This window comes from Seriola dumerili, unplaced genomic scaffold (assembly GCF_002260705.1).
Source record: "Seriola dumerili isolate Sdu_G_001 unplaced genomic scaffold, Sdu_1.0 BDQW01000052.1, whole genome shotgun sequence".
NCBI classification, from domain to species: Eukaryota; Metazoa; Chordata; class Actinopteri; order Carangiformes; family Carangidae; genus Seriola; species Seriola dumerili.
The window spans coordinates 15363039-15386219 of record NW_019174307.1 but is presented as its reverse complement, the minus strand read 5'-3'; the positions used below and the strand labels follow the sequence as shown (position 1 = coordinate 15386219).

General features: G+C 39.8%; 2 protein-coding genes across 2 annotated transcripts in view; both read left to right on the top strand.

Annotated features, from left to right (window-relative positions):
- Positions 1-23181, top strand: part of gpr45 (G protein-coupled receptor 45) — a 31913-nt gene that overhangs the window by 5456 nt on the left and 3276 nt on the right. Inside the window, exon 2 of the mRNA XM_022740706.1 lies at positions 21913-22103. The gene's annotated coding sequence lies outside the window, so the exon portion shown is untranslated. The remainder of the gene's footprint in view (positions 1-21912; positions 22104-23181) is intronic.
- pou3f3 (POU class 3 homeobox 3) lies at positions 13855-16459 on the top strand. The gene has a single exon (XM_022740705.1). It carries the CDS (start codon positions 14360-14362, stop codon positions 15629-15631), a length of 1272 nt encoding a protein of 423 aa, XP_022596426.1. The 5' UTR covers positions 13855-14359; the 3' UTR covers positions 15632-16459.

Here is a 23181-nt window from a genome sequence, read left to right as displayed (position 1 = left end):
GAGGAAATTTATTTCAGTTGGTGAAACTGTACACTAGCAGTCTGCACTTTGATTATGCTAAGGCTCTCTGCATGTGGTATAAGGCAATAATGACTGAAGCAATTAACTCAACTGATCTTTTCAGTAACACCTGCAGCACAGGGGGCTCAAGCACATGTTTTTTTTTTTTTTTTTTCGAAACAAAACTGCTAATTGTCTTGTTATGTGGTCCTGGTGTGTTAAAGTCTTTATACTGTAAGTTCACAGCCCTGTCCCATCTCCAGTCGCTCCACATTGTGTGCTTATTGCCTTTATCAATCTACTGGGGCCCAGAACAAAGACCTTCGTGTTCAAACAGCAATTACTCTCTCATCTCCTGAGGCATCAGCACAGGCCTAATTGGATTTAAATGAACCCCCAAATTTCCCTTTGTTACAGCAAATAATATGCAAGGCTTTTTAATTAAGATCCGATACAAGCCCACGTACAGGGTCCGTAGTTGCTTTCATGTCCTGCTCTTCAAATAGAGGTTTGGGCTTGTGTAGCGGACGGTTAGGTGCAGAGTTTGGCTCAGTGGGAGTTTTCATGTGGTGGTTTTGTGTGTGTGTGTGTGTGTGTGTGGGTTGTGGGGCAAGTTGTCTATCAAGAGAGGTGGATCAGTTAATTAAAAGCGCTCCAATGTGATTGATCAACTTCTTTCAGAAATCTGAGGACACAAGAGGTTTTTGTCTCTTGTGTATTTATGTAGTCTGTCTTCTTAGCACCTGGACGGTGCTTGATGTCCTCTGGGATCATATTCTTCATACGTGTTAGCAATCTATCTGTAAATTTGTCATTTACCATTGTGATTTCAGACTATTCTGTAGGCTACATGCAGCACTTGCAGCATCCACCCTGTAAGAGGAAACTGGCCTCTCTTGCTCTTCCTGAGGTTTTTAATCTTGTCTTTTACTTTGAATAATTATTTGTTGGGAGAGTTTTCTGGTCTATTTTGAGGGCTAATGTGTCGTTTGTTGTGCAGATTAAGCTTTTTGACGCAAAATTGTGATGTCAGATTTTGAGGTTGAAGTTAAAGACAATGGCTGTACTGTGATTTCGACTATATTTACTTGTTAAATGATTGATGAATGTTGTGGTCCAGCCAAAAGAGTTCAAAAAGCTGTAGTCCCTACAAATGGATACTGCACTGGAGGATCGGATGTTTTGGCAGAAAACAAATACATTGTGATAATTTGAGTGATTTGTGACTTGCCAAATATGTAAATAAACAACACATTCTCAGCAAATGCAATTACATTTCTTGGAAAAATTTGCTTTTACAGTTTAGTTGGATATAAACATTATTTTTAGGAGACAGGGTTGTTTTTTCTGACTTCCCTGTCCCTGCCTGTGGCACTCACCCCAAAGCCCATTTGTTCCTACTAAAGACATAAAGTTTTAAAATCAACGACCAAATCAAGTTTTGACTTTTCTCCTAAAAAAGAGCTGAGTCATTTACTTAAACAACTGGGCACTCTTTAGTCAACATTACTCTAACAGGACTAAATTGTGCAGTTATGTGGGAATATTTTCAGATGCAGATTAACACATATTTGGGAGGAAGTGAGTTGTTACAGTACTGCAGCAGACCGGTGTATGTGGCGTTGACTCAAAACAAACTATAAAGACTGTCTTCACAGTATTAAAATAAATGTCTCCAACACTTTGGCTAACTTACATGCTAAATGTTTTTGGACAACATTTATTAGGCACACAGGAATAAGATATATCAGACTTCGGCTACACGAACGGTACTTGATAGCAGGAAAAACTCATTTCTTTCTTTGGTCCAATTTGTTGACATTAAGAAAAAAAATTGAATATTGCCAATCTTATTCTTTAAAGCATTAAATTCCAGCAACAACATCCCATTGACATCAAAAGCTTCCATAGTACATCTCATGGTGCTCTTTCTGTCTTAGGAATGGTTGGAACCGTGTTCAGTCTCACCAGCATGTGTACCTCAGGCATCATTTAAAGTTGGGGCATGTGTTTAACAGATGCTCAAGCACAAAGAATCCTTTGCCTTTGGCATAGGTGTACAGACATAGGGAAATGTGCTGAGTCTGCAAGCAGAGGTGTCAGCCTTTACACTTGGACTGTGCAACGACAGTGATCATTTGCTGCTCAAAAAGTGATTCAAATGCAGCTAAAGAATGTTCTCTTGATGGATCAGTATTGTAAGATTGATTGATTGATCTGCTGCTCATGTAGAGTACGCAGGAAGTCATCAGTCAGCCAGTTGCTGTCATGAGTCATTCAACCTTCATTACTTTGTTGAGTCAGCTTTAGCCAATCACATTGAGAGATTCAGGAGAGGACAAATGTGACGCCAAATTTCGGATTACATTTTCAGTTTCACTGTAAAATTGGGTTAAATGCCACTATAAGACAACAGCTCAGTAAAGTATCGAGTTTAAAGTATGGATTGAATTTTCTCATGCTTCGGTGAATTAGCAGAGGAAATAGTGACGGATGATGGAAGAGAAGGAAAGTCATCTTTTCCTTTGCTTATTGCAGAACCTCCTTTTTCTGTAACGGCATACAGTGCGGGTCATTTCCATTACCTCGGCTGGGAGTTTGGAAGATAATGATAGAAAGTGCTGAATACATATTCACACTCCGCTTTCCTAATGTGTGATTGCTCATTTTCTTTTTTTTTGAGAAAGTGGAGGAAATATTATGTCGAGCTAAGAAAATATTAGCCTGACTGCAAATGCAGAGCGGTGTCAAAAATGACTGTTTTTCTACACAGCTGTGTTACTTCATTAGACGTGCAAGCAAATTTATACTCACACCTCATGCCTGTGTTAACATTATAGATTTCAAGAGCAAACACAATTACAAGTATTCCACTATAATCATGGTTGTGTGAGTACGAGTGCATAGAAGTATTTGTTGCGAAAACGATGGCGCTTTAGGTTTGTGGTTGCAATGCTGGTACAGAGAGGATTGTGGAGTTACAGCTGCAACTGTGTATTGAGAGACTGATCAAGAGTGAATGGAGCTGTGAGACTTTCAATCCTTCTCATTTCTCCTTCTTTTCAAGTCCAAAGAATTTGGCTCTTATTCCATAAGGTAAAGTCAAACAGTTCCATGTGGTTTGTGAGTGAATTAATCATGATGATTAATTGGCTTTCAAGTTAAATATCCAGTGAGCGATGTCAGGCTGCCAGACATCAGGGCTAAATTGACAGGCCTTTAAGGAGAAGCAGATTGATTTACACAGCAGCTAATGAATGCCCCTCCACCCAGAAGGGGAGGAAAGGTAAACAAGTCTTTTCTTTTCCTTCCTCCCATCTGCCTTGTTCGGGTACTCTTTGCTCTCTGTATTGAACTCTAGCCTGGTTTTGAGACTCTGAGACTATTCTTCTTTTCTTTTTCTTTTCCACCATGATAACATGACAGCGGAGAGAAAATGGGTTTGTGGAAGTTGCACTATGCTGGGGAAAATACTTTCAGTTAGATAGCTTTCAGAAATTATACCCGCGTTGTATGTTGATACTGTATGGCAAAGTTGTTGGTTGGTCTGTCTGCTGCTTTGGTCCTGGCTGAAATATCTCAGCAGTTACTAGATGGAGTGTCATAAACATTTTGCAGATGTTCATGATCCCAAGATGATAAACCGCATAACTTTCGTGATCCCCTGACTTTTCCTTTAGTGTCACAATCAGGTTCACATTTGTGCGAAATACCTCCAGAAGTTTTAGCTGGATCACCTTGACATTTGAAACATATATTCATGTTGCCCAGAGGATGAGTCCTTTGAATGACTTCGGTGACTCTCAGACTTTTCTCTAGCATCACGAGTAGATCAAAGTTTTACATTTTTCCATTCAATATCTCAACATCCATTAGGTGTACTCCAAATTCTGTGTATTTTTGTTTCGCAGAGGATGAATCCTACTGTCTTCGGCTATTCTCTAACCTTTTTCTCTAGTGCCAGTATGTGGTTGACTTGGTAAACAGTTGCCATAAAATTTGACGTTCAGGAGGTTTTGGTGCTACTCTAACTCCACTCTCTTGGTTTAATTGAATTCCTGGAAACATTGGAAACACACAACTGAAAAAATACATATAAACATAGGTTTAATTGTTTTTAGACATTTTAATGAGGGAAAAGTTACATATTATACCGTTAGCCTCACAGAGTCACCAGGATGACTGTGGACTCTGGCCCACACTGGACCTGTTTTCAAACGCTGAAATTCAATATGTAAAATTTCAGATCTTCTACAGATCACTATACTCAGGAGACTGGAGATGTTATAACCAGCCAAATGCAATATTTTGAGGAAGAACAGCTGATTCATCCACAGGAGAATACATTTTTCTATAGTTTGCATTTTGATGTTATATGAACAAGTTTATGGAGACGGAGGAGACAAAGGTTCCTCATCCGTCCTGCTAGGTGTTGTGTTTTATCTTCTCATTATACAGACTGTTGAGATGCTCATAAACTTTCATCACAGCAGGAGCTCAGACAACAAGATCTCAGTGTGCAGGAGGATGAGGGTCACGTCTGGCCGTTGTTAAGACTGACTTGTATATATTTACGGCATATCTCAGGAAAATTGCTTCAAAAAGTTGGGAGCAGCGTTGAAGCATGCTAACAGAAGCAAATTAGAAGTTGGAGACTTTAACGTTTTGCATCTACACAGAAATAATTGTTGGTTGGATTAGCTGTAGAAAACAAAACCTAAAATCTAGTGCTCAAAGCAGATACTGTATAATGGTATGACTATGATAGATGTTAAAATATATCATGAAATGAACTGGCTTTGACATGCCATTCAAATACTGCCACTATTTCTCAGTCACTACCATGTATCCCAGGCGGGAACAGCTCTTGATTAGATTACTGACATCAGTGGTGATCATAATAAATAATATCCACTACAGTTACTTTTCATTGTTTAAACACAATCAGTTTGTTTTATTTCTATGTTGTTTCCTGTAATATTTTGCTGTCCAAATTTCCATGTTACATCTTGCTGGTGTTGAAAGGTCATGGCTGGTGAAAAGCATAAGTACTAGATGTGTTTTGATGTTCAGTGCTACCTATTCCCTCTCTCTAACCCCCCTGAGCCCCTCTGATCTACTCCTCAGCTCATTAAAACACCCTCTCCACCTCCACATTAGCATCAGAGTCATGGTCAGACTGCTTTGTGTTATAAGGGTAGAAAACAATATCAATAACAACAACAAAAACAATAGTAGCCTTTGGTCCAGGGAGGAGAGGAGGAAAAAGGTCTTTGATAATGCACATCAAAGAGAGACGCTGAAGTAGGCTGTGTTTTCACTGCATGCATGCCAAGGTCGTCTCTGATCCTGTTCGTGTGGTGTTAGCGCTTGGGGCCAGTCTGATGACACAAGGTGAGTTGCTGGGTCTGCACGACATTTCCTCAAGGATGGGAAGTCAAACACCAAAGCCTTGTTGCAGGTTAAAGTTGTGCCCCTTGATTGACGTTGATTTCCTCTCTCTGCCTCTGTGTGCATGCGAGACTGTGTGTTTGAAATCCTTAGAATCCAGAATTGTTTCCACGCGTCATTCTTTTTTTATATGTCCTGGTAATGTGTTAAGGACACATTGGAAAGAACTGGGAAGCTGCAGCTTGTCTTCCATTTTGTATGTAAGTTCCTTCACATAGTGTTGAGTAGTCCAGTTTTAGCTAGAATCAAGATGATCGCGATTGGTCCTCGTTTGATCATCCCCCTACTTTGGAGGGGGTGTGTGTGTGTGTTTGCATAAAAGGGCAAAAATTATACCTAAGTTTGGCTTAGAAAAGACTTTAATACAAAACGTAACTGTTTTCCCACATTGTGGTGGCAATATAATTGCTGGCATGGTTATGTTCTGAGGCAATGTTCTGATTTTTTTGAATTAATGAAAGGCTACATTTAGAGTGCTGTAGGGCTGACGCATTCTTTGGGCTAGCCTGGAAATTAGCATCACCTTGGTGCCCTCCACAAAAAGCAAATGGGATTTTTCCATTGACTTTTGGATTATTGCAGAAAATAAACTGTGAAAAACAAAACCCATTCAAAAAAACTTATTTCGGGGTTTTAAGACTCACACCTGAGATTGGGGTTCACATCCAGAGTCAAGCCTGTAGTTAAGTTTAGGCAACAAAAGCACTTTGGTTAAGATGAGGGAAAGAATGTGGTTTTGGTTAAATGTAAATAAACACGTTGTGTCTTAAGTCACTGTGAACTTCTGGACTACACCAGACCAGGATCTTTCCCTAACCTTCACCAAGTGTATGAGAGCCTATACATAACACATAACCATAAAACTGTTTAATAAGGCTGTAGTCACTACAAGTGGATATTGTGCTGAAAGATTGGACATTTTGATAGAAAAAAACTATGTTGTCTGTTGAGATTTTACTCATACATTCAGTATGAGTATCAATATTATTGCAACTTTCCAAATATGTAAATTAACAATATATCCTCATTGTATTAATAGGAAATGTAATCTGCAATTATGTTTAATTAAAAATGTATTTTTTGTTGTAAATTAGTTGTATAAACATAATTTCTAAGCAAAAGGGTTGGAAATGGAAATATAACTATACTGCTCTCTAATAAGGAATTCTTTATAACAAGTTTCTAATTTGCAACTAATGACTTTATCAATGGCTAAAAATGTCATTACTGCTCAGTAACAATCCATCTGTTGAGAAACAACTCCTTGGTTGCCAGGGTGTGAAAAAATTCATTTAACTGCTGTGAACTTGCTTTGTCTTTTTAGCTCGCTCTTTATTAATTCATCAGGAAGACCTCTCATTCCACTTGTAGAGTCAATGCTAATATGTTGCTAATAAATGTGCTTTGGTGCAGATGCTCTGCAGCTGTTTGCTAGAAGGTAAGTGGTTGAACATCACACTGAAGGGATCCTCTAAAACTAAACACAAAAAACAAATTATAGCGGTCAAAAGGATTTGTCATGTTCAAGCCAAATGTTTGACAAACAATCACTAAACCACTAACTTGCTTTTTTTAAGAGCTTTTAACATATAACATGCTCTTCAGTTTGCCCAGTTGTCATGGAGATTGTTGACTTGTGGCTTCAGCAGTTGTTATGATTTGATCCGCAGTTGACGTTGGTGTTGATGTAAAAGTGAAGAATGAAAGTTTGCTCCTGTCCTTTTGAAAGAGTGGTCTGACCAAACAATCCCAATTCAATGTCCACTTACAGGCTTTTTCCAAAGCTTTGGACCATATTACGTATAACATATAAAGGATTAAATAAAGATTAATAAAGACATAAATTGCAACTTGCCCTTTTGTGTGGATAAGTGGCTCATTAACGTGGTGCCAGTGTAACTATACAAAGAAGACTATGCATGACTATGAAGGCATGTGCATGAACAGTGGTTCATTTGCCACTTGAACTGCCAAACTGAAACTGTGCACTTCATGAACTTTTGCATTAACACTTCCACAAAAAAGATATGTGATATTATCTTTCATATTCCAGATCTCAATAGCACTGACTGCAATCAGTCTTTATTTCCTTCACTAAAACACTACATGCGTAACTTTAACAATGATTAAAAGTATTGCAATTTTAATCAAAAAATAGCTCTTTTTCTCCTTTTGAGGAGCATGTGATGGGAGTTATACCTCTTGAAGTGTGTGGTGTTGATGTGAAACTCTCCTCACTGTGCAGTGAATAAGTGTTAATTCCAAAGCTGCATGGCATCATCAACCTGCTGTGTTTAAAGGTATTCTATATTTATTTAATTAGATGCCACAGTAAGGTGTGTTGATTGATGTCTCAGCTGATCCACACAGTACTACTTGGTGCTGATCAATTCACAGTAACACTGACACGTTCAAGTGTTTTCTTTTGAACAAATTTAACAAAAAAAAAAGTCATCCGGTCAAATTCAGCCACTTCTTATCACACTGCTTAATAATCACAGATGTACATTTTGAGTTATACCTTTGGGATTTTAGTATATTAAAAGTAAATTAGTTATAATGGCTAAGTATGTTTTCATTAAATTCAACTTTAGGTTACATTTCATGTGTAGAATGGGTTATTTCATTCATGTTCTTTGTTAATTAGGTACTGTTACTTTAAGAGAGCGCACCTTGCACATTTACCTCAGTGAAGCTGTGGAACTGAGGAATCTAGTGGAGGCTAGATTAGCTGTGGAGTCGTACGGTTTGCATACTGTGTCCTGTTTAGTTCAGTGTATTTTAGCAGAGACCAGCTTGTGACACGTGTGGAAGAAAGGTTTGTTGTGTTTTCCAACTTTACAACGGAAGTGGATTATTGTGGAACTGCATCGGTTGGACACGTGTAAGCCATGACTACCAGCTAGGTCACATTTTGGCAGTAACAACGCATGTACAAACACTGTCAGCCTCTTTGTACACTGTTATGAAAAGTGGGAAAAGACAAAAGACAAAAGGTAAATGATGCTGTCACCATCCATAATTGAATATAACTAATAAATTATGGTCGCTTTATAGTACCTATTATGATCCATGATCTACTGAACGCAGTGTCACAATCTATTCTGCCATTTGTATCAGAAGTCACTTAATATTTCAGTATCTGATACTTCTCCCCCCCCAAACCCACCTGAGAAATGATCTTAACTACAGAGAGCCTTTATAACCACGTGGACCTCAGAGAAATCTGTCCATTCATGAAAGGCTCAGGGCCAGCCAGACTCAGCCAGACCAGCCCTTCAGGGACACCCGCTGTTTGACTTGGCTCATGACTGGGCCTGGGTACAGGGCTGCAGTTGTCCGTAGCCACAGGCTGCAGAGCTGCAGGTATTTCCTGACTAAATTTCTCTGTCATACTGTTTGCAGTCGCATTCGAAGGACGGCAGGGGAACTTTAGAGAGAACGTGGATAAAATCTCATTAGATGCCACTGTGGGAAGACACAACTACAACCACAAATGTAGTCGTAATGTATTTTTTAAATTTCTATTTCAGAGCATGAACTTTACTAAAAGCTAAGAGGAAATTAAAAACTCAAAGACTTCCTTTCCTTTAACCCAACTTCCATGTCTTATTATTTTTTTTTTTTTTGCAGCTATATAAGCACCATATTTTCTGTATAGGCCATGACTTTATCTGAATGCACCAAAGCCCAAGACTCTAATCTTTTCTGAATTTCCTCTGGTCTTCTTCTACGATGGCCCAGATGTTGCTCTCCCATGTTTAGTTCAGCATAAATATTCATCTTAGACTTCTATGCCTTCATTCTAGGAACATCTTTCACCATTATGTTAATGCTTATAGACACTTAGAAATGGGTAAATTTCAGTCCCAGCACACACCTGCAAGCACCTGGATACACACACACACACACACACACACACACACACACACACACACACACACACACACACACACACACACACACACACACACACACACAGAAAAGAGAGATGAGTGATGTCTTTGTACCATTTTCCCCGCTGTATTTTCTCTGCGCTGTTCCTTGTCACTTCGGCCCCTTTCAAATTATCTGTTGGGATTAATGAATGTAATTTTCACACATTAACTTCCCCCCGCTCATACATAATGGGCCTGTCCACAACAGTGTTTAACCAGTGCATCTGTCCATTGGGTGTCATTATTTAAGTCGCAGCAGGGGTTTGTAATTGACAATTGTTCCAGTGTGGTAAACAGAACTGCCCCCCTTCCTGTCCTCTCCCTCTAGCATCGCTCTGCCATGAGTAATTCCACCACATCAAGTGCAGTTAAGAAATGGGTTTCTGTCCCAGCAAACTTTTCATGCCTTATGAATCATCTTTCAACTCGGTTATTGACTGAAGAGCAATTTAAAATGTCACATCACAGTGCATTAAGACACATGTTCAAACCTCAGAAATGTCATATGCCTTTAAATTTGAATATAACTGGTAATGTTTGCCTCATATTTTTCAGTCTCTGTGAATGGGGACTTTGGAAATGGATATACTTTGATCATTTCCCCTCCATATCCTCTGTTTCCCCACTCTCTCTGTAGCCCGACTAACACACTTTGTCTCTCCCCTCTTCCTCTCTCTCTTCTCCACGGCTGCCTCTGCTTCTGATTTAAACACGCAGCAGGGGGTTGTGGGTAGAGACTCATGCTGTGAAGGATCCCTCTAACTCAGGGAGAGCTGAAGGTCAAACACACTCATGATCAGAACCACGGGATGACACCCGAAGAGGTGGAATATAAAGAGTAGGGGGATGAAAGCCAGGGAGATAAGTTCTGTTCTCTCAGCAGTGTTTTCAGTGAAGACAGGCAGATCAGTACAGTTCATTCTGTAAACACCACATCGCATGGCTCACAGCAGAGGAACACAATGACTTGGCTGGTCTTATAGCTTCTACAAGAGAGATGAAATGAATCAATAAAGATCTCAGATGTTCAGTACTACTCCTAGCCAAAGTAAGAAATTGCTGTAGTTTCTGCAGAAATTATTGATAACCCGATTTACTTAATAACTTCAGCAAATACCAGCAACAACATTGTCACCCTTGCAACTTCATTTTTGTTTTGTCTGGCTGGTTTTTGGTTTTGCTCTCTTCTTAATTAGACAGACCCTTGACTGACAAAGCAAACAGAACTGGAACAAGAGCATGAACAAGAGAAAATCATCTGTTTCTTTGAATGGAAAACTCCTGGAGCCCAGATGAAGGTTTTTCCTTTTCTCCTTTGCAATTTTTGTTGGAAGCATTTGCATATTTCAAAAGTCGACCAAAGAAAATAGCCCGGGGGCAGAAATGGCCGATCTGCATATTGAAGACTCAACAGAGGGCGAGGAGTGGGAGACAGAGAGGAGGAGAGAGGGAGAGCGAGAGAGAGAGAGAGAGAGAGAGAGACAACATCTTTGTGTAAATGATTTGAATACAATCTAAAAGAAACAATAAAGTCAATTAGCTGATGGTGTCATGCTCATTATGCTGGATTAATTGCAGGATTCACTACAACTAAAACAGCATATTTGCTTAGTTGTCAAACAGCTCCGTGGAGAGAGAGAGAGAGAGAGAGAGAGAGAGAAGGGAGAGAGCAGAGAGAAAAATGTGCATCATAAGAAGGCCTCTTCACCCAGCTTCCTTCATGAATAACAAATAGAGGACCCAGTGCTGTGACCAGCCAGCACAACACATGAAAAACATTACTGCATTCCCTGAGTCGTCTGGTTTTCTCCACAGTGCATTGGTAGGTTGGAAATATGAGAAACAGTGTGCGGCTTTTGTAGCTCTTTCTACATGTTTTCACTTTGTTTTACGGAAAACAGCTCATCAATAAACAGGTTTCAAATGCTGTGGAATAAATTACCACTTAATAATGAGACGCTGATTTCTGAAGCACTTATACGAAGTTGTCTCATTTTCTATCAAATAATGGGTTTACGAGTTGTAACTATAGCTTTATTAATAATTAATAAATCATTTATTAATGCTTAAAAATCCTTAAAATCTATTAACTGGAACAAGGGGTTGCCAGTCTGTGACAAATCCCTCTGGCTGGTGTATATCTTCCTCCCACATGACACATGTTAATGACAAATTAGTCATTAGTAAAGGGTTATTTCAATAATCAGTCTGAGTTGTGAATTTGGTGTTTGTAAATTAAAACTAATGTACTTAACAATTAATAACTGATAACCACTTTACTAATTCCTTACAGCCACTATGTTTACATATGCAACGATATTCCTGGCTTAACTTTGATATTGATGCACACCTCTCATTTGTTATGTATTAATCTTTGTACATCGTACATATCATCTTTTAAATATTCGATTCCTAAAACCACAAAGACAAGATAACTAAGAATATTGTAAACATACCATTATTTAAAAAAAACAGATTTGGGCTTACACGTAAAAAGACCTGGCTTGTGTGGCGCACGTCATCTGCATTGTGTGATTGTGTAGCTCTTTAGTTCATCATGAAGACCCCTTCGAAAGACTGGATCAAAATTAAAGTATTAACAATACGAAACATTTTCAACTGCAGATTTGCATTATTCTAAGAGCCTTTCCTTAATTACTGATTAACATTTATAACCAAGTGTCATACTGGAGAAAGATCTATACCAGTAGATATTTTTTTAAAGACTTGCAACCAAAGACTTGCAAGTTGTTCTTATAAATGGCTAAAAACTGATCATCAGTTAATTAATTAACCATTTATAAAGCCATTAGCTTTGACTTATAAACCCTTTACAAAGGATGCCTTATCAGAAAGTGATAATTCTTCAAGCTGGTGTCTGACATTTGAGGATTCTTGAATTTCCTGCAAGTCACAGAGGTTAAAACCTTATGCAGCTAAATTCCAGTATTTAAACGCAGCAGATTATTCACTACCATACAAACATTTTGTTGCAAAATGTCTTGTCTTATGCAGCATGTGATGCTACCTAGAATTGAGCTGAGTAGAGTATGAGTGAGTATATCAGTGTGCTCTCTGGACATAACCCCTGAGTGACATCCTGCATTGAAAAAAAGTCGCTGGGCGCATTTGAAGGGACGGTGCAGAACACTCTTACCAGTTTCCATGATACAGACAAAAACAAATAAAATACATGAAAAACTTTTCATTTTAAAATTCCTGAAGTGTCTCTATTGGAACTGATACAGTTCCTGCATTACTCACTCAGTTTGTTGTGACTTTAATGCATTTTTAAACTTTTTTTAACAACTGTAAAACACAGATAGATAATTTTGCTGAATCATAAAGTACATTGCATATTTCTGTTGCTACAGAAATGTGATACCTATTTGCTATTCTCAACCTTAACTACATCCTAAAATTTGATAAATGTAAAAGTAATTCAGCACATGATAACTCAACATATGTGGATTTAACTTATGACAAAGGAATCAGTTTATGTTGCAGGTTGGGCAAATGCATTTTTGTGCCTATTTATCTTTTACCTCTTTGGATAAGATCCAAGACAAATCCGCTGAAAAACATAAATTAGCACATTTATTGGGCTGCACCTGGCTGTCTCCTCCAGCCACAAAAACTTCATGCGTCTCAATCGATGCTTTACTCTCTTGAGGCCCTTAAAACCGATGCAAACCCGAGGTAGAAAATTCTCCACTACACGTTTATTTAACAGGCCATCCATAAACTGACCTAGCATGGAAACATCCCACCGAAACTGGTGTGTTTCCTGTGGATGGAAAAAAAAAAAATCAAACTGCTGGCTGGTTTTGTGCACCTTCAGAGCTCGCCAGAGCGGCGCGTCACGCCACTGTGGCCTTTTCCCTTTACCATATGAAAAGGAGAGCGCATTAAGATGCAAGAGGCGTACAAACCCCCTGTTTACCCAAAGCCGACTTGAGTATCCTTGACACAGGCCTCGCTGCACTGCGTTATTATAAAAGAGATAATTCACAACTGTAAAACATTATTTTAACAAACTTTAATGACTTTATAATCTCAGAATTGGTTAAAGAAGTACAATATTAATAGTAAACAATATTAGGCTAATAATAATAAATAATACATTCGATATTTTATAGGCTATTTGAGAAGGCGTTTTGTTGCACGCTTTCCTACTCCTTATTCTCAGATAATTCATGCTTTGCGCGTGCTTAAAGCCACAGCCAGAGTATTCAGTGTGCGTCATTTTTTTTCTATTGTAATATTTTCGAGCATACTGTTGCTTTTTTTTTCCTGCAGCAAGAACTTTGTGCACCCGAGGCTGCACTGCGAGACGCACTAGCTCATCTCCGGCTGTGCGTCCAATCAGCGGGAGCTTTGCAGAGTCTTCCAGTTGTAATTGGATGGAGATGGAGGGGGTATACGCAGCCTTGGCACAACGTAAACACATGCTCGTCTCCTTCGCTCCGTAGAGGACGCACCGGATAGAGCAGATGGATAGAGAGAGAAACAACTGAGAGGACCACAGAGGCTTTAAAGTTTTTTTTTTGTCATTCTCATTTTTATCGCATTCAAAACCCAAATATCAGAGAACCGAGCTACACGTGAGCGGTCTAACAGCTCCTCGGTTTGTCACGGAGCAAAGAAGGTGTTCTATATCATCAGGTCTGTGGATTACGCACGGCGGAGCTCACGGGACAGACAAAAGTTTTGAAAACTATCTTTTTGTCGCACAGGACTGCGCAACAAAGTATGTTTTGCCACACATGTCTGAGCACGCACAAGCTTCAATGTAACTAAAATTATCACCTAAGCCTCCATGGAGTGATTTGACACTTTTTTTTTTTACTACTAGCGCAAAAAAAAAAATTTCGCTCATGCTGATATAGACTGACTTTATTTAGGCTATGGATTAGAATAAAGTGGGACTTTAATCAAACATCAGAAGAGAGAAATACAAATAACGATATATGCTTTGGGGGATGGCAACAGCCACCTCAAGTCCATACCTAGCCAGCAGCAGGATTTTATCCGGGCCGGTCCTTCACTCTGATCGGAGGGGTGGTGGCATGCAGCCGGGCAGCACCGCTGTGACCACGGTTTCTAGTGGATACAGAGGGGACCCTTCAGTTAAGATGGTGCAGAGTGACTTCATGCAGGGAGCCATGGTGGCAAGCAACGGGGGGCACATGCTAAGCCATGCTCACCAGTGGATGACATCGTTGCCTCACGCAGCAGCCGCAGCAGCCGCAGCCGCGGTGGCAGCAGTCGAGGCCGGTTCTCCGTGGCCCCCCAGCTCCCAGCCGCAAGAGGTGAAGAGAAACGGCGGCAGGGAGGACCTCCACTCAGGCTCCGCTCTGCACCACAGGTCCCCACATCTGGGACCCCATCAATCGCACCCGGGGAGTTGGGGAGGCACCTCCGCAGCGCACATCAGCATCACAGAGGGGCAGCAACAGCAGCAGCAGCAGTCCCTCATTTACTCCCAACCAGGCGGGTTTACAGTCAACGGGATGCTCAGCTCACACGCCGGACAGAGCCTCATGCACCCAGGGCTCGTGCGCGGGGAGTCCCCAGAGCTGGACCACGGCAGCCAGCATCATCACCATCACCACCACAATCACCACACGCACCTTCACCAGCATCACGGTGTGAACCATGAGCCACACTCAGACGAGGACACCCCGACGTCCGATGACTTGGAGCATTTCGCCAAACAGTTCAAACAGCGGCGGATCAAGCTGGGTTTCACACAGGCAGACGTGGGCTTAGCTTTGGGCACCCTGTACGGCAACGTGTTCTCACAGACCACCATCTGCAGGTTCGAAGCGCTTCAGCTGAGCTTTAAGAACATGTGCAAGCTGAAACCTCTGCTCAACAAATGGCTGGAGGAGGCCGACTCCACGACCGGGAGCCCGACCAGCATCGATAAGATCGCCACCCAGGGCAGGAAGAGGAAAAAGCGCACATCCATCGAGGTGAGCGTAAAAGGCGCGTTGGAGAGCCACTTCCTCAAGTGTCCCAAACCCTCCGCGCAGGAGATCAACTCTCTGGCGGACACTCTGCAGCTGGAGAAGGAGGTGGTCAGGGTCTGGTTCTGCAACCGCAGGCAGAAAGAGAAGCGCATGACGCCACCTGGACTCCCACGTACCCCGGAGGACACATACTCACAGGTGGGAAGCATGGGTCCTGATACACCGTCACCCTCCATAGACTGCAAGAGGATGTACAGCGACACGTGAAAATAACTGAAACGAAATGACGGAAGAGAAATCTGACCAACGTGAGGTGTTTGAATAGATTTTTAGAGAGACGTTTCCCCGAATGACTAGAATATTTGGTTAACTTTTCTTACAGTACATATGTCCGTTGATCCACAATAATGTTATCCAGTGTGTGTGCATTTCAGAGCAGGACAGATGTCTACTTTTATGCATTGTCGAGTATTTTTCTGCACTATATGAATCAGCCTTTGGGACAGAAAATTAAAATCTTAGCTGAAATTTGAATAGAAAACAATTTTTAAGTCTTCTAAAGGCAATTTTCACTGAAAGATCACAGCTTACAGAGAAAAAGCAAACGCTTTAAAGCCAAGAAGTTCAAACAGGCAAAGCTATTTACATCTCTCTGTGCTGTTAATAATATAAGTTCCCTTGTAATGCTGCAGATTTTAATGTCCCTCAGGCTTAGACCGGGCTGTAACCTACTTTTTTTTCTTTCTTTTTTTTTAAATGGAAGTCATTGATTTAATGGGCTTTATTCAGCATTAAGTTGTTTTTTAATAAGCAATAATTTATCTTCCTTTAAAGGTGTTTCTCACATTTGTGTTGTGTGTCAGTGGATTTATGTTGTGACACAGTTTAAGATGCTCAAAGAGCAGAAATGATTCCAGTATTGTGTTTTCCTTCATAGGAAACATCCTCTTCTTTTTTTGAAATTAGCAAAAACATTCCCTTGAGTTAATGTACAAGTAAGTCTGCTGTGTATTCTCGTGTGATGATTTGGACTATTTATTTTTTCCACTGTGTTTATTTTCATGGAATAGACTAATTATTTAATAAATCTGACATAAGGGAAAATTGTGTTCATATATGTGAGATGGCCATCATTACTAGTTCCCCACACACACACACCCACACCCACACCCACACACACAAACACAAGACTTGTCAGTTAATCGATTCGTTGATTGACGGAGAAGTCCTTGACAGCGACTCTGATAGTCGATCAATTGTTTAATCAAAGACGCTAAACTTTTGCTGGTTCTGTACTCTCTGATGCAAAGATATGATGATTTTCGTTGCCATATTTGATAGTTCACTTCAGCTGTGGAGAATTACAAAAGGCATTTTCACTATTTTCTGTCATTTTACAGACAAAACAACAAATTGAAAAAATAAGTGGCAGATTCTTCAAAAATTCTAATATTTACTAGTTGCCGCCCGAGCAGCTTGATTATGTGAACTCAACCCAATATGTACTGTAACATAAACCAAAATTCTGTCACTAAACAACGCCATTACTCAGTTTTTATATCTCCCACTTGTATGAAACTATGTTGACTACTGAAAGTGATCGACGCATCACATAAGCCTGTTTTTGAAATTAAATTTTTCCATTTCTGTGTGCTATACTGCATATCAGTCCAACCACATACATCCTGTGGCAGTGCTGTGGACTGCAGCTCTGTGGAACGCAGCCAACAGAGGTCGGCTATCCCAGCTGGCAGTTCACCTCGGCAGCGGTTGCCAAGGTGACAGCGAGATGGAGTGACACGAGGCAGCAGATCTTTTGCCACAGATGATGGGTTTGGCAGATAGGCAGCAGAAAGCTTGGGACGCTGGCTATGAAAAACAATCTGTGTTTCTTCTCTCCGTCTCTGATCCGTGCCCACAAACACACAACAATGCACAATAATAAATGCACACAGAAACATACATGTGCTGATGTTACAGAACAAAAATCTCATTGATAACAATAGCAGGAGTCAGAGAAAGAGTCAAGGAGAAGCTGTAGTTGCAGTGAAACTGGGAGGAAGGTCAAAGGTCTGCTGGTAGGCTACAGCAGCTGCTGACAAACCAGACAGAAAACTGAGGAATAAACATAAACCTGGAAGTTAATGCATTACTGCAACTGCTACACTTGTAATTACAATTTGTGTATGTATTTTTGGCATCCGGTCTTATGAAAACAAATGGGTGACTGGCACACACATTTGAGGTAACTCTGTCACTCTTAATCGGATTCATGATTAAATTGTTCTTGTGGATTTCTATCCTCATTGGAGCAACATGCATCCTATAATGCCTACTATTAAAACACATGTAGGCAGTCACACAAACATGTCAGAAAGTGTGCAAGGTGTGTGTGTGTCTTCGATGAACATTGGCAGCATTTAAAGGAAACTTGGGCCTCGTGGTTATAAATAGCAGTCTTCCTGTATGAGTGGGCAGTTTGAATGGGTCTTTACACATTAGCCAATACAGCTGTGGTCACTCCAGGTCAGTTTTCGATCTTCAAAGAGACTGAAAGGACACAAGTAGATATGACAAGGACACGTCGATGGTAAAATCTGAGAGGATTCTGCTGTTATTGTTTGAACTCATATAGGTGACCTCAAAGACACTGGAAACTGAGGTGTACTTCTTAGCTCCAGCCAAGTTGACATTTTACAGAAACAATGTTTTCACCAGGCAATGATGATACAGAAAAAAAACACTTGTTACTGACTTTTATTGACTGATTATTGCTTCCTTTGGAGAGATGCGCTGAGCTCCTCAACATCAGGTGACTTTAATGTGAAAATGATAAAAGACATACGCAGCTTTCCGTGTATGTCAATCAAACCAATCAGAGTCGAGATATTGGACAGAACACAATGTTAATGCAATGGAAGACTTCTATGCGCTCGCAGTAATATCACAATAGTATCACATAGAGCTGGACAGGTGGTACCACAGCTCACTGTCATCACCCACTGATGGCTCTTCACATGATGTATTCCCATCGAGCTGCAAAAGTCAACTGATAAAAAGGGAGGGAAAACCTAAGCTTCCAGGATTGCAGTGTGATCCCCTCAAAGCTTAGTGATGTAAAGATGAGAGATAAGGCTGGAATTGGTGGGGGATAAGAAGCCCTTTAAAGGGGTTTTGTCATCACACGTTGCTAGGTGCCTTTTCTGAATATCAATGCTGGGATGTGAAGCTACGATCTGATGGTGTTACAGTACCCAAAGTATCCAAACCTGAGCCCCAAAAACACTTCAGAAACATCTCCGCTCACATCAGAGTGCAGCATGCGTCTGTGTTGGTTTTTGCTTGTACACGTGTGTTCTATTAAAATTGAGTGATAATTGTTTTTTTTTTGCATCACTGAAACAGTGGCTGTTTGCAGCTACACACTAAAGATGTTATTACCTCCTCCCATAACAACTGCTAATATAATTGCTCATAATTGCTCTTAAAGCCCTTTTCAGAAGTACATTACATAAAGCAATTATTGCTTGATAATCCCTCCCTTAATGATTGCTGTTTGTGTCTCGCAGCTCAGGCACGGTCACATACAATAGACACACACCTGAACTCTTTCAACAAATTATTTAACAACAGAAAAGTCTTCATCTGGAACTATTTTTACTGTGGTTTGCACATTATCAGTCCCCACTGTTTGGTGTTAATTATTTTCACATAGCGGAGATTGGCTAACCACTAAAGTCTAACACTGATTAACACATCATGGCCTCCTCAGTGTGAATCGAACCTTGTGAGACACATAACTATATACCTGGAGTCAGAAGAATGGGCGTGCATGAATAAAAGAACCCAAAATACGCATTAGAGGTGGATGTAATGTCAGAGCTGTTTCGTTTGCACGTGACTATATTAAAATGTGTGTCTTTTCCCCTCTAAATGTAACACAATTATCTGTACACGGCTCAGTCAATATTGTTACATGCGTGGGTTCTCTCCTCTCCTCTCATCTGAATATTCTGATTTCGTGGTGAACATTTTTCTCTTTGACTGTGTTTGCTTTGATGGAGTACCAAAGTCTCTCCATCAGGAAGAAATTAAAGCAAACATCTGTGGAATAATGGACAGGGAAATGAATTCTCTCACTAGCAAGCTTGTTGTGTGGGTGCCACTGAACGTGACGAGCATGCATGTGCCAGACCGGTGGAGTGGAACTCGTTTGATGGGCATGTTCAACACATGGGCATGATGCCAATTTAGACAAGCATGCCCACGAAAAGAATCCCAGCCTGCATACTAAGTGTGTGAATGAATTGTAAGTGTGTGAACATTGAAAATACAACAGATTTTCTTTATAAATTAATTAAATTAAATTAATTATCTGTGGAGGAATATCAGTATACTTGTTTGTAACTATTTATTATTATCATTGATATCTGGTGCTCCAAAAAGAGGCACTGCAACTTTAAATAACACTGAATTAAAAAACATAACAAAAGAAAAAAACCTTAAACCTATACCTATAAATACCAAAACATACCACCACAAGTGCCAAGTGCATATAAAAGGTACAATGCTGCCATCTCCTGGAGAAAATAATTCATGCATATTTACTGATCCCATGTCAATTAAATATTACTATTTTACAGATTCCATATTAGGCCTGTGAGGTTGGATTTTAGCATTTTTTTTTTAAAAATGTTGTAAATATGAAAATTTAAATTGCTGTTTGTGAAATTTATCAGCATCCAAAACCTACAATTACCTACATACTGTGTATGTGTTTTTTCTTAATGTGGATCTTCACAAATAATGCACTCAAAAGTTTCTGTAAACACATTGTTGTCTGTAAACACCTAAGACTGGGCCAAATGTTCACCTTCCAACAGGTCAGTGACCCTAAGCACATTGCCAAGACAACGCAGGAGTGGCTTAGGAACAACTGTAATTGTCTACAGTGGCCCAGCCACACCTGACTTGAACCCAATCAAACATCTCTGGAGAGACCTGAAAATGGATTTGTACTCACAGTCCCCATCCAACCTGGCAGAGCTTGAGAGCATCTGCACAGAAGAATGGCAGAAAATGACCAAATCCAGGTGTGCAAAGGTTTTTGTGTCATACCCAAGAAGACATGAGACTGTAATTTGTGCCAAAGCTGCCTCAACTAAGTGCTGAGTAAAAGGTCTGAATTCTTATTATTTCCTTTTAATAAATTTGCAAAAATGTCCAAAATTCTTTTAGTTTTGACTTTGTCATTATGGGATACTACGTGTAGACTGAGGGAAAAAAATGAATGTAAACAATTTTAGCATAAGGCTGCAACATAACAAAATGTGAAGAAAGTGAAGGGGTCTGTTAGGTCTGTTCTAACAGGTGGTGCTTGCGGGCCCATATCATTTCTTCAGACACTGCTGTTGTTGTTTGTGTCATTTACAGTTTAATTTTTCTCATTAATGGGTTTAGTTTTACATTCAAGGTTTGTTATTTTTTGCTTTCAAACATTCTGACCCTAAATTACCTCCACAGAAAACCCTGTAGTGATTACTGGACTTCAGTGGCCAACTATTTGATTTGGAGTTGATTTTTCTGATAGCACTGCCTAATGCTCTTAAATACAAGGGGCATGACTGAAGTTAGTGGTGGCTAAATTTGTCTGGTATTTTATCTACAATCCTTCAAATTAGCACCATGGATATTCATTATGTCCTGTGTAGTCATGAATGCTTCCAAACACTGTCATGTATTCACTAAACAGAGATGTTTAGAGAGATGATGAGATGATGAGATGATGAGATGATGAGATGATGATGTGCCAGGCCTTCACTGTTATTTCAGGTCACGCCATCCAAACAGACTCTTCGCTGGTGGCTGTAGATTCTTGTTTCAAAGCTTTGTTCGTGTTTGACATCAGTTACACCAAGCATTGCCTCCCCACCTGGGAGTTTCTCTAGCAGGAGGTTGAGTGTATATAAATATACATTTGTATTCATGTATAACAACACTTTTTGGCAGGGAAAAAAATGGCAGATTTGAATGCACATTTACAGTGGCGTCTAGTGTGTTTGTATTATTATGGGAAATTATTTATTCATTCAATCATTACTGAGTACACAACAGTAATAATTCTTAATATAATAATAATTATTATTAGTGGTAGTAGTAGTAGTATTAATATTATTAAATATGAAAACATAGATAGAGTTCACCAGGTTGGGTCAAATGATCAACAGCATTCTTGGATAAATGGCAAAACCCAAACCAAACCCGTGCATGTTCTGTTAAGGTTGGATTATTTTTTAACCCACCAGTTTTTTAGTTTTCAGTAGTGTACTGATGTTTGTCCTGCTTTGTATGTAAATTGTCAATAATCTGTTATTGTCATCATTTGTTTTGATGTCGTTGTCATATGTTTTTTGCGAAATTAAATTTAACAGTATAAGGTGAGAAGCAGTTTTTACAGTGCAGATATTTTAGCACCAAAGAGTAACACCATATGGATTACCTGTCTTTTCTTCTTTCTTTTTTTTTGCCACACTGCTCCTTTAAATCAGCGACCACCTGCTCTATGGCGTCAGCATCATCCGCAGGCGGCACGATGGCGATCGATACGGCAGTGAAACGTTCAAAGTGGGATATTTAAGGAAAACCACTGCATGCAGAGGGAGAGCAGCACGCTCACCCAGCTGATTGGCTCGACAAAAGACGAGTATAAAACCTGCTGCTGTCAAATGCGACGGTCAAGGTAAGGCCTACTCATGTCGGGTTAATGCTCAATGATGCATTGATTTATTGCTCTGATTTCCCAATGGAGAGAAAAAAAAATCAGGCATTTTGTCTTTGATGCCTGTCATGTATCTGAAATTTTGCATCGACCTGTTTTGCCTTGATTAGTGATGCGGACAGGCTCAGAGAGAGTAGTGAAACACGAGAGTGCTAGTGAAACAAGCTCAAATGTAAACGTGAGAACACTGTGTACAGGCTTTGTAAAAACTCCTCATTGTCACCAAATGTAATCCATGAATTATCACTACAGGAAAAAATAGGTTCTGGTGTCGCACATATACACATACTACACTGTGAAACAGTAACAGTCTACATGGAGGTGCTGATACTATCATCTAATCTTATAAAATGTATTATAACTGTATCTGGATAAAGGCCTGTTTAAATTCATCTTCATCATAAATTTTTTATTTTTTTTTCATTTAGATTTCCTCAGGCTGTAATATTGATCTGTTATTGTATTGTCACACCAGTCTCATTAGCTACCTGTTCAGTCAGTCCCTGGGCTGAACAGGAGCTGAGTAAAATCACATATTTTTTGTTGAAATAAGCAGCTAGGAGCCCCCTGCAGTGCAAATCAGCTCATTATCAGTTGGAAATAATTTGCACCTACTCAATAATTTCGAATAGTAAATGTATTAGAATTCAAAATGTGTAGATTTGTTATCATGTAGATATTCGTTTTGGATTACTATCTCATACTTTTGCCCTCATTTTTGTTTTGTTCTTTCTTTACCTAGCTGATTTATTCCTTCATTTGACTTAACAAATGCCTACATGCTTTATTGATTATATCAAAGGGCGATGACGTGAAACTGTATTATGTGTCTAAGTGTGTTTGAAAAAAAAAATGTACAGGAGTATCTGACTGTGAGTGTAAGTCCTATGTCCTGAGTCATAAGTGTTAAAGCATGTGACACAGAAAATATTTTGTCATAGACACTTGTAAAGGGGATGAGAGTACAGGCTGCTTGTTGCCATGGAACTGGTGACCCTGTTACCTTGGCAACAACCAGCAATGCTATTCAGTGGCCTGT